The 12580-nt window shown below is 39.9% G+C and overlaps 1 protein-coding gene and 1 long non-coding RNA gene across 9 annotated transcripts in view; one reads left to right on the forward strand and one right to left on the reverse strand.

Annotated features, from left to right (window-relative positions):
* Nucleotides 1-12580, reverse strand: part of LOC119338442 (MADS-box transcription factor 5-like) — a 29544-nt gene that overhangs the window by 1433 nt on the left and 15531 nt on the right. For both annotated transcript variants that reach the window (XM_037610767.1, XM_037610766.1), the window contains exons 2-6: nucleotides 4192-4266; nucleotides 3493-3549; nucleotides 3070-3169; nucleotides 2857-2898; nucleotides 2718-2759 (exon numbers count right to left, since the gene is read on the reverse strand). In XM_037610767.1, coding sequence (XP_037466664.1) covers nucleotides 2718-2759; nucleotides 2857-2898; nucleotides 3070-3169; nucleotides 3493-3549; nucleotides 4192-4266 — 316 coding nt within the window. The remainder of the gene's footprint in view (nucleotides 1-2717; nucleotides 2760-2856; nucleotides 2899-3069; nucleotides 3170-3492; nucleotides 3550-4191; nucleotides 4267-12580) is intronic.
* Nucleotides 1412-10104, forward strand: LOC119338443. Of its 7 annotated transcripts, none has more exons than XR_005164000.1 (7): nucleotides 1412-1776; nucleotides 1993-2032; nucleotides 2132-2182; nucleotides 5941-6138; nucleotides 6235-6305; nucleotides 6618-7604; nucleotides 7893-8871. It is a non-coding gene; the product is annotated as an uncharacterized LOC119338443 (long non-coding RNA). The 7 variants fall into 7 exon arrangements; XR_005164004.1 differs by lacking the exons at nucleotides 1412-1776; nucleotides 1993-2032; nucleotides 2132-2182 and adding an exon at nucleotides 4762-5537 and having other exon boundaries at nucleotides 6618-7218; nucleotides 7339-7403; nucleotides 7515-7604; XR_005163999.1 differs by lacking the exons at nucleotides 1412-1776; nucleotides 1993-2032; nucleotides 2132-2182 and adding exons at nucleotides 4747-5537; nucleotides 9537-10104 and having other exon boundaries at nucleotides 7893-9307.

Consider the following 12580-nt stretch of genomic DNA (forward strand, 5'->3'; position numbering starts at 1 on the left):
TCTCCCGATTGGGCCGGCCCATGAATGGCAGCGAACTTGTACTGTAGTACAAGCTCTCTACATAGGCGATCTCCGACTGGGCCGACCCATGAATGCCAGCGAACTTGTACTGTAGTACAACAAAAAATCGACCTAGCTAGGAATCTAACCTTGTACCTCATGCTACAGATCAACAACTGCCACCAACTGACCTAGCACATGTTACTGACAAGTTAGCAGCGTCCTTTTTAAGAATCAACCCCACAGAGCAAATCCGAATTATTTTCCCCATTTTGAATGATTTTTTTAAACTGAGTGTTTTGTGAATGCAAACACTTTCCTAATTGGCGAATTGCTTTAGAAAAACTGATTTCTTTTAGAAAAGCAGAAACATTTTTCGAAATCAGAAACATTTTTTGATATTCCAAAAGAAAATTGGGCAAACGCAGACATTTTTTAAACTCCCAACCAAAATTTGAAAACATTAACATTTATTTTAAAGTTGTGAACTTTTTAACAGGAACATTTTTGGAAACTCCAAAAAATTAAAACATGAACAATTTTTAAAATTTGTGGACAATTTTTTTAAACAGGATTTTTGCAATACCGTACAGGTTTTGAGAAGTTGTGAAATTTTTGAGCAGAAACTTCGGAACATTTTTTTGAAAAAACACAAACAATGTTTTAATACGCGAACATTTTTTTAAATTATAAACAGAATTTGGAAAAACTACCTTCAATTTTATCATCTTTTATAAACTAGAACATTTTTTGAAATTTGTGAACAGTTTTCAGAAAATAAAAAAACTTTCAAGACGACTTTTTTAATACACGAACACATTTTGTTAAATAGGAACAAATTTTGAATTTATGAGCATAATTTGAAAACACTAAAATTTTGAATTATGATATGTTTATAAAAGCATGAACATTTTACGAAAAATCCGATTTGTTTTTCGAAAATAATATAAAATCGAAAACAAACATAAAAGGAAAAGAAAAGGAAACAGAAAAACTAGAAAAGAAACATAAACCAAAATTTGAAGAGGCGAACATATTTTGAAATTCACAAACAAAGTTTGAAAACACGAACATTATTTGAAACTTTTGAACAATTTAGGAAACTTGGATATTTTCTGAAACTCCGAAATAATCAAAACATAAACATTTTTTGCACTTTGCGAACAATTTTTGAAAACGGGAACTACTTTTGTAACGCATGAACATCTTTTGACAAGTTGTGAAAATTTTGAACAAAAGATTTCGCAATATTTTTTTAAAATAAGAACATTTGTTGAAAGTTCTGAACATTTCTTTAAAAAGGGACATTTTTTGAAATTTCAAACATTTTCTAAAAGCAAGAAAAAATTTCGAACATGAACTTAGTTTAAAAATCACGAAATATTTTTTTACTACTAGGTATCGGCTGGTCCGGCCAGGAATAGCACGTCAGCCGGCCCATCTAAGTCAATTAGGCTGGCACGAGGCCAGGAGAAGACAGCAGGTGCACCCACACGGCCGCACGCTCTCTCGACGACCTAGCCGCCGGACGGCCGGAGCAGGCGGAGCTCGCCCCCTGCCGATCGCCGGACGCTGCCACACCGCGCAGACCTCGGCTTCCCGCCGGTTGCCGCCACATTGTACGAGCTCGCCGCTACCACGGGATCCAGCACGGGGAGGCGGGCAGCTCGTTGCCCGGCGGCCGTCACCCAGGCCTTTGGAGCTTGCCGGATCCGCCGCCGGCTGGCCGTCGCCCATCACCTCCGAGGCTCCCCTGCCTCAGCTGCCTGCGCGCCGGTAGATTCTTATCTCTGTCTAATTTTTTCTCTGTCCTTGGCATTAACAAACTTATTCAGTGCTCCAGACTCCGGCTATTTTCAGTGTTGTTTTGTCGAATGTCAATCATATATTTGTTGTAGGCTTTAGCTAGTTTAGTTCTAGTTAATATGTTGCTACTAGCTAGTTCTGGTTATATGCTCACGAACTAATTTCTGTCCTTGTTATTATTTGTAGAAATGAAGAGAAAGACTTTGCACAGTCGGTTTGCAAGCAGGTCAAATATGCTCCCTTCTGTTCTTGAATCCAATGCTGTCCCAATTCATGCCTTACTATATCACTAACAATTGTGCTAATTTGGACTGATGGCTTGCAGAATGTCGCTTGCATTTTGGTGTGGAGGTGTTCTACAACTACAATAGCATTAGTAAGAAGCAACACCAATATCATTGTCTTTGTCATTTTTTGTTGCTTCTCTAGTACTTGATGTATTGGTATGTGAATTATATGAAACTTTGTTGTATGGTCAATCATGCTACTACTGGCTACTAGTATTGTTCTTGAGAAATTTCATGTCAATTGGAGCACATGTTTGGCACATATTGTCTGTATAAATTGGTAAAACCATTTTTTCTTTCAAAATTTGATATTTTTCAAAAAATGCAGAAAAATTACAGTAACTACTACTACAGTGTCAAAAAAGGATGAGCAGATAACCAAATCAATACGACATCGGCTAGTGCTAACTTTCCCTTCATATATATGTTTTTTTATAATTGAGGCTTCCACATACTATGTATAGAACTCCTAATAAGCATGTTAATCCAAATGAGGATTAACCAAAAGAGTATGCGTATAAATGGCACATTCAGGCTAGCTAAACCAATGCTGGAAATGAAATAAAATGATCAAAGACCATGATGGAAAAGATGAGGTTTATCACTCATATTAATGCATTGTACCTTCTTTCGTAAGTCTTTATTAACATCTTGCAGTTGTTGTTCCTGGAAAAATTAGTAATTAGTAATTCTAGGGCCTAGATGCTGAAAGATACATATAGACCAAAACCTGAAGGCTGAACAATAAAGACACATGTGTAACCTTGCGCTTGAGCTCGAAGAGCTGATCAAATGACTGCTGGCTCTGTACAAGTGTACACAGAAATAGCTGGTCAGCATTACATTTTACATCTTAAATAAATCTGATCTCAAACATTTTTATAGTTACAGCATGCATCTGAACCTACTACTTGAGAAGTACATATATGGAAATGTGATCACCAATTAATTAACTTGACAACAACGAAGTACGTACCTTTGTCGCCCTGATATGTTTGAGAGACATCTCAATGTGGTTCTCCAGTTGCTCAAGTTCCTTCATGTTAAGTGGGCCCAAGTCCTCGCCAAGAAGATTTCTGCACACGATCAGTAATTTTAGGCACTTTGTGGTGTTGGAGCTGCATCTCACAGCTCCTCTCTTCTCTCTACAATCTCTCTATCTTGGCTCAACCGCAGAACACATGCATAAATAGTCCACTGATCACTCCAAGCTCTATCCAATTCGTAAACTCTCTCTATGCATGCTTGCTAACTCTATGTCACCTATAATGCACCCTGGCAGACTTATAGGCACTGACTCAACTCTAAACTGCATGACAAGATTAAATATCTAACACCTAATCAAAGATCCATATGATATTTCCAACATTTTCTTTACAGTTAGCTTGGGACTACATACCTCTGAGTTGTCTGTAGGAAGTCAACTCTTGTCTTTAGCTTTAAGTACTCCTGGTAACTGCTCTAGTTTGAATAAGAGAATTAGCAGTCCACTGATTAATCGAGTGAAATCATGAATAATACAGAACAGCATTATGCACAAACCATAGATATGTACGTTTGTTTACAAGGTACTACCAAATTAATCTTACTAGAATACGTGACATACTATAAGATACCAGTATAAGTTAGCATATATATAATAGTTTTTACATCACACTGAAACTGGATGATAAGTACTCTCCAGTGTTAATTAGTTATTGTCATATCTGATGTTGTAGCAGATTATGTCTTATTTTAAGAAAGAGATATTAAACCTATCCAGTGCATATGTTCAGAAAGTTTCATTTAATTCCGTTGAATACTTGCTGCTACTCAGAAGCAGTACATCCAAAGATCCAATTTTGAGTTATTAATTGTGTTATCTCTATTGATGCTTGATTCGCCATGACCAGTGAAATTACGTTAAGAACATTAATTTCAGTCACCAAATTGCCATCATCTGATCCTGAACCTAAGGCCTATCCAAGACTATCAGTTCACAAAATGTGTGTGACATGCCCTATATATTTATAGATAGAAACACCGCTCTAGTGTCTTGTACATGCTGTTTGGGTTTGTAATTGAAATGTATATGAAGCAACAGTGTTAAAAAGGTTACTCTTCGGACTCCGGAGTTGAAGTTGCCTCGGAGTTGAAGTTACAGCTGCGGTACCGCTCTAGAGTCTTGTACATGCTGTTGAACAACAAGAAAAATGGATTATATAGACAAGGTTTTGAAAGAAGAGAAATCATGAAATATGCCTTAACCTAATAAACATAAGAGACTATTTCTATAGACTGAAGGATTTCATTACATTGTAGTGTGGCACGACCAATTGAATAGGACAATTTAGATCGTTTAATTTCTAAGCCACCAAGTAGCTTAAACAATTGTATGCAACTGTAGCTCCCCTTTTGGATTGAAGGGCTTTGTAAGAATTTGTAGGATTTTAATCCATAGGAATTTTTCCTGTAGTGGTCCTTTAGATCGAAGTAATGAGACCCCTAACAATTTTTCATGCCCGTACCTTACTTACTTACTTACTTACGAAGCCTTTTATCCCAAACAAGTTGGGGTAGGCTAGATATGAAACCCTTTCACGAGGACTTCCCAGGAGGTCACCCATCCTAGTACTACTCTCGCCCAAATGGGTAACATTTTAAAATTTTAAATTTTCATTCTTCATTCATGCCCCATTCTAACATTTTAAAAATTAATATAAAAAACACTTCAAGTATCCAAAGGGCCATCCACATCTGCAAATCCCATGCCTTGGTTTCAGAAATCCTACATTAGCCTATTCCTGCTTTTCTCTACTACTATTAAACAAGCAAACATATTCATCACTAATCATCACTAAGTACACCCAACCTAACATACACACAACAACACGAAGCAATTACAGCCGCATGATCAGAGCCACTTAATTTAATCTAACCATTAAAATTATACTAACCCTCAGCCAGAATTGCGTTAGCAATTTGCCCAAGCGGACGAAAACTCTGCCGAACCAAACATTCCGTGCTCCACTCCGATACATCGCTCTGTTAATCCAAGGAAAAAAAATCACAACCCGATGTCAAACAGATACTACCTAATTGCAGGCGAGTGATGCGGGCAACACGGGGCGGCGGCGGCGGCAGCTCGATGCAGGGAGGCGTGGGCTCCGGTGGGGCTGGGCATGGATCTAGCGGATGGCAGCCGGATCGAATCGATGACGTACGGCTCCGGCGAGTCGGAAGGGCGGCGCCGGCGGCTGAGCTCCTCCATGGACTGCTGCAGTTCCAGGGAGAGAGAGCTTCGAAGGCCTGCCTTTTCGATCCCGGGCCCCTTCTTCTGGCCCTCTCGAGCACCGACGCCGTTGTCGTTCCCCTTCTTCTTAGACCCCCGGGACGTCCTGCTGCTGCGGTCTGCACCCCGTCCCGGTCTTCGCCCGGCCACTGGGTCTCCTCCCTCCCTTTGAGGTATGCATGAGCGGCTAGGTTGTCTGATTGCTTCTTCACAGCATCAATTCTCCTTGCTAATTCAATCGGTCAATCCCACTAGGGTGGGGATGGGACCTTCGCAATTTCTGGGTCAGATCCACCCTGGGTGTAGTGTCCTTGGCACGATCATACATGCTGTTGTGTTCCTGGATTCCGTCTTGGGGTTGATTTGTGTATGATTTGCTATCTTCATCTTGTGTTGTTAATTTCGGTCGCTTTTACAAAGAATGATGCGTCATAGCTTGGTGCCTTTTACGAATTTCAGTATTTGTTTAGAAGATACTGTATAAAGTATTGATTTCTTCGCGGCTAGCAACACCATTAGTGTGTTAAATATCTTCTCATCATCTGATAGGTAGATTCTAATCGCTGCTCTTCGTAGGTTTTGAAAGGAAGAAGATAAGTTGAACCATGGGGAAGAGGAAGGCGGCCGCTAAGCCACCCACTAGGAAGCCGATGGACAAGGTTGATATGGCCTTTTCCTGCCCATTCTGCAATCATGGGAGCAGCTGATGGACAAGGTTGATATGGCCTTTTCCTGCCCATTCTGCAATCATGGGAGCAGCGTTGAATGCCGGATGTTAGTACCATCTTCATGTATTTTTCCTGTTAGTTTGTTGATACTGGATGGCTATCTATCCATTCAACATTGTGTCTGGGCTTCTTTTTTCTTCAGTGATATGAAAAACCTGACTGGTGAGGCTAATTGTCAAATCTGCCAGGAAAGCTTCAGCACCAATGCAAATGGTATGTCCAAATCATACATAAAACTGCAGATTGTACCTCCTAACATAGACGTAGATGCCATACTGATTGGCTCTCAGCTAGAAAATTATGCACCAGGCATCTCATTTGGTTTTGTTCTTTCTCAACCTAATGATTGCAACTCCGGGAATAGGGTATAGCGTATGTATAAATTTTGTACAGCCATGCCCATTTCATATACTCTTAGGGGTTTAATCACTGTAATCAACTATAATAATAGAGCATAGCTGAGGTAGTAAATGATGCAGGATTATATGCTGACTCGATCGCCATTAAATGATGTCTCTACAACAGGAGGCTCTGACGAGTCGGATGGACGGCGGCGGCAGCTGAGCTTCTCCATGGCCTGCTGCAGTTCCAGGGAGAGAGCTTTGAAGGTGAGAAGGAGATATAGAAGAACAGAAAGAAGGGAGAAGAGGAAGGGCAGGGGTGTGGCGGCCTTGACTGTGAACCTCCGGTTGCGACGGTCTCCGGCGAGAGGCGGCGCATGGCATCGACGCGAGCCTACGGGGTGGCGGCAGCGGCGGCCGCTGCAGGAGCTCGGGCGTTTGGATGCGTTTGGATCGCAGGCCAAAGGTTATGCATATTAGGTACGTTTTGAATCACTATCAAAACCTGTCCATACAAAATGTTGCCATGATTTATCCTGCTGTTGGCTAGATCTGAAGTATTACCTATCAAATCAATGATTCTTTCTGTTTTGAGGCCACATGCATGTTGATTCTGTCAACACACTGGGATCCATGTAGATAGAACCATAAGAAGAGGACTGGTCATCTGATCATTGTAGGCCTTCAACGCCCATTTAGGAATTAGAACACACATATATTATTTGGATCTCTGGCCAATGATTTGAGGAGCTAGCATCAGATGATCTATCGTGGCGTAGTTCTCGGTGAGTACAACCGCGCTCTACTCTATCGTATTTTTCTACTCTAGGCACAACAATCGTGGGGTCAATGTGTTGCTTGTTTTGTTTGGGTGTTTTCTCCGTGTGGCACTGGTTGGGATTCAGAAGAGGTGCGGTGGGGGGCTTTTTCTCCTGTAGGTGAACACTCTGATCCCTTTTTATTGGACCAGGTATGCCAGATTCTGCTCTTGCAATCGAGTTTTTGCTACCCTTCATTTCCTTTAGCTGGATCACGGGATCAGTGTGGTTCTAAACTTTGTATAAACTTTTGGATTTGTGAGCAAAATGAGATGGTGGTTTGATTACCTCCCAGCCTGTACACCCGCACACACTTAACAGCTCGATGAGGTGGACGGTGGCGAATTCAGTAGGTGAGTGTCCTTTCCCTTGTACACGTGTGATAATTTGTTACTTGCTGGTTTCAGAGGCAGTACATTCTTGATTATTCGAGCCTGTGTTAACTGGTCCAGATTAAACCTAAGAAATGCAATTTTCTTTTTGGTTCGGTGTGACAATTCAGTTGTATTATTGATATCCTGCACATTCATTCTGAATTATTAAGTGTCAGTTTTGGGTGCATGTCTTCAGTATAACAATAAACTGATTTTGTGTGCTGTGATAAACACTGATTGCTGCTTGCTCATGGTTACTATGTGCAGGAAGATGATCCCGGTGGAGGAGATCCTGACGATCAACGTGAAGTCGGGGTGGAAGGAGGGCATGAAGGACACCTTCCCAAAAGGAATGATCTTATTTTGCTGGTATATAATTATGTATTTTGAAAAGTTACTGGGTGTACTTTTTATATTATCACTATAATATTTGAAGTTATATTTCTATATATTTCACTTTTCACATGAGCTGAGGCACAATTTTATTTGAAAATAAGTTGTAAACTGAAATTTCTGTATAGATTGAATGAGGTTTCATGTGTCTGAATTGCATTTTAGGTCAAATAAGTTTGCTAGGTGCAGAGGAGCTATGAGAAAAGTTGTTCAAAAACTGAATGAACTTATTTTTTTCGTTCAGTAATGGAGATTGATCATGTACTCCCGGCGTCCCAAAATAAGAGTCTCAACTTTGTACTAATTTTAGTACAAAATTGTACTAATTTTAGTAAGACACTTATTCTGGGTCGGAGGGGGTATTAGAATGTGTCAAGTTCTGCAAGTTTTGTGTTCTCCTATTGATAGCTTCTATGATTTCTGAGTTTGTTTTCTTCATTCTTCATCCATTTGCTTTGTAGTTAACTCCTCCTTGTTCTTCAGAGTTAACGCAGTAGATGGTATGGACACATCAAAAAGGAAATAACAATACTTCCAATACTAAAAGAGTTATAGTTGCTGTAGATGTCCACCTTGGTCAGGTCGGTGCCGGTCGAGCAGGATAAACCTCCTGGCCAAGCCAGTGGCGTCAGCAAGGCGGACGACTGCAGTGGTGTGGAGGTGCGATCTGTCAGGTATCTCACTCTGTTTGTGGTCAACTTTTTTGGTTCATCAATTCAAAACAAGCTTGAAGAGGTGAAGATACTGGCGCGAAGGAACTATGAGATGAGAACATGCTGAGAACAGTTCTATTGATGATCAATTGACAACTGTAATTATATTCTAATGCAGTTGCTGCAAGCTTTCTTTTTTATTTAATATCTTTCATTGCGACAACCTCTAAGATTTTCAGCCATCACTTTATACGTGCTATAGGGAGCTAATTCCTGAGTTATTGGTGTTGTCCCTTTTACTTTTCTACTCATACATTGTTGCTAATTTGGAGTAAGTACAGTAAATCTACCGACTTGGAGGTCTTTATTATGTAGTCGAGTTTCTTCATGCTTCTACTGACTTTCGTGTTGTCCATGTTTCTCTTCTATTTCCATCATGGAGAAGATAAGATGTTGGTTTGGACAATATTCTGATGCTGGTTAGTTAGAGTAGGATATTCTGATGTTGGTTGATCGTTTCCAGGCTAAGGTTCACTGGAAAATATATATTGGAACTACCAGCTATGATGCTAGACGATGCTAATGGTTTACTCCGTTTGGTGCAAGATGTGCCAATCAGGGTGCTTGATCTACAAGGTTAAGATGCTCGATGATTAAAAAGATTATTTTGAACATAAAAGTACACCAGAGATTTTCTCCTCACAATTTGCAGATATTATTGTTTGTACTTTTTTTTTGTCCGTGATGATTAGCCCCGATTTACGAGTTGTGTATTTAATTTTGTGATATTTTTCCCAGTCACCGGTTTGGTCTGGCAAATTGACTTTGCTTGTTTGTTGTTCAATCATCTCCTTAACTCATGCAGATTACAGATACATTCTGTTCCATCTTCACATCGATTGCCAAGTCCTGATACATATTCTTGTCATGTCTGGGCCAAACTGAATGCAGATGTTGAGGTTGATGATACTACAGCGGCTCGATCATTGTCTCTTCGTAGGCATTCAAGCATGTTTTTGAAAAGGAAAAAGAATCACGCGAAGCCTAAACATGACATGGTTACGGATGTGTAATGGACAGCCATGAGTTCGTTGTTGCCTGTGTTTCCTTGTTGCTAGGGGTGCCTATGGTCACAGATAAACCGAACTAAGAATGACACACTATATGTCTATACCATATACTTTCTCAGCTGAATCATAACATGTGTCTTGTAGAGACGTGCAAGGCTACTAGTTTTATCTTACGGTACATTGTTCCAAAGAGGCCTAGGTCTAGAAGTGTGCAACCTAATTAATACGCAGCTAGCTGCCTGATTTTCCTTAGATAAAGAATCAATATTTAGGATCACCGAGTTAGAAATAGGGCCCGCATTCCAAACATGCCCACACTGTAAATATTGCAACCTATCTTTCATTAACGAATAGATGGCCGATTTTCTGAAAATTTAAAGACATGGAACAATTTTAATTGAGAAAATTATGCTATTATATTGGGCACATCACATTGTCGGTACGCAAGAAATGCATGGCAGCTATAGCATCACGTGACCTCTAATGCGGTTTGGTCGAATTTGTATAAGCCAGTTTTTATTCAGTGCACACTGCACAAACACATAATACTACATATGTCCTCAGGTTGTTCCTCTCCAAAAGAATAAACATGTTCTCAATTGTTACCGAGGGAACCGGAACATTTTTTCATAAACATGAAACTCTTTTCAACTAAATTTCTCACTACCTGCTCCACTAATTTGTTTCATAAGGACGAGTGGAGCATTTTGGAGGCCGAGCGACCTGGAGGCCGTTATCTAGGCCTTGCGTTGACATGCTGTGATGTGTGCAGCGTGCATTAGCATATGCATGTACGATGGGAAATACACAGGTGCCGTGGCGGATGTGCTAGATTTGTACATGGGCGGATGTGCCTCTGCTTGGGTGGCAGATGTGCCTAATCCACATATGGTGCAGGGCCGGCCTAGTGTGTCATTAATATGGATGGGTCCAACTAATAATGATACAAACCCCTAAAAAAGCTAATAATGATTCAAATCACGTTACATTTAACTGGAAGTGACGAAGACTAGGCCTTACCCCCCAAAAAATTAACTGGAAGTGATGTTCAAAAAATATATTAATTGTAAGTGATGCACATGTTTGCCTATTTAGACCGATTGTCCTTTTTCTCTGTCACGCTAACAGGAGCGATTTAGCCATGGATGGGATTGGGATGGAATTCTCCTTGGAGAAATGCAATTCAGGGTAATCATAAATTTGTCAAAAATTACACTTGTTTTAGTTTAGGGATTCGGTTGGGTGTGCGGGGAATCTCAGCTGCAACAAACCCCCAAACAGTTCCTTATACAAATCTTCATGCAAGGTAGCGTGGTGCTAGTTAGAAAATAAAAATAAAATCAAGACGATCCTGGTGTGCCAATTTGATTTAAAAATAAAACATGACCGCACCAGGCAGAGTGCATCTTATTTTAGCTGATTAAGAAAATAAGAAATATCATTTAAAAAGAAAAAATACCATAATTATTTTTACAGTTTTGTCTTAAACAAATGCTGCCATAAAATTACTAGAGTGCATCTTAATTGAAAAGATTAGGAACACTGGTGTAGCATCCGTGGTTGGCTAAAAATCTGAAGAGTGACAATAGTCGAATAGTTTCCAGCCATTGCTAGAGGGGCCGGAACATAAACTATCATTTCGTATGGGTGATTTATCTTGTTCCCATGTGAGTATAACATATGAGAATTTCCTAACATATTTACATCTGGAAAACGCCGATTACTTGGAGTGCCATGGGGTTGACCTGAGGCGCAGTTATGGTATGACATTTTTTTACGGGAAGTTATGGTAGACATGGAAGAACTAAAGGAGGATGTACATTCATTTGGTAACAGAATTACTAGTGCTACGAGGCGATTCTTTTTAAAGTAAACTTCTAGTATAGTGTGTGAAAATTTGACAATAGAGTGAATGAGTTGTGGTATACGTGCGAGCTTAGCGGGGTACACTTATTTGTGTATCGCATAAGGAGTCGTTGCATCGTTGCCCGTTAAAAAGAGCAAGACTTTCCCTTGCAAAACAAAAAGAGCCAGACTTTGAGAGGAAGGCATTGTGCATAGAGAAATAACTTGCTACCCATGATGATAGCTACGCATGGCCCCAATATTTATCTCTAATTATTTTAGACTATGAAAAATAATTCTATAACAAAAATATCATGACTTTGGACTAGCCAGGCAAGCAAACAGGCAATTGTGCCAAAAAAAGGCAAGCAAAAAGACTAAGAGAAGTGACAAAAGACTCTTTCTACACAACGAAAAGGCACTTGTGTAAAAAGGGAAATAAAAAGACAAAGAGAAGTGAGAAAAGGTCATTCTATACGGCAAAAAGGCACTTGCACCAATGTCATCAGAAACCCGACACGGCAATACCTCATATATCAAAAAAGGCATTTATGCCAAAGGGTGTGTAGGTGCCATCCTACGTGCGTAGTTGTCACCATGCATAGAAAATCGCTTCTCGCATTGCTAAAACAAATTTGTCACCGGAATTTTCTGACAAAAAATGCAAAAGTAATATGGAAAAAGCATCTAGACAATGCATGTGAAGGAAAACTCATTCCAAGATGTGTCACTAAAATCATTTCGAATTATGCATAATTTCTCTTTTTTCTTTAAATATCAAGGAAGAAATTATGTTTTTGGGTGATTTCTTGTAATAAAACGCACATATTTTGGTGATTACATGATGATGATTGTCCTAGAAATTTGATATACCAAGTTGGATGAGGGTTGGATGACGGAAAAGGATGACGGTGGTGCAGGTTTTTTAACTGGCCGGAGGGGCAGTGGGTTGTGATCTTTTCCAGTACTAAATGATGGCACTTGTTCGTGCGAT

The sequence above is a fragment of the Triticum dicoccoides genome, chromosome 7B, assembly GCF_002162155.2.
Source record: "Triticum dicoccoides isolate Atlit2015 ecotype Zavitan chromosome 7B, WEW_v2.0, whole genome shotgun sequence".
In the NCBI taxonomy this organism is placed as follows: domain Eukaryota; kingdom Viridiplantae; phylum Streptophyta; class Magnoliopsida; order Poales; family Poaceae; genus Triticum; species Triticum dicoccoides.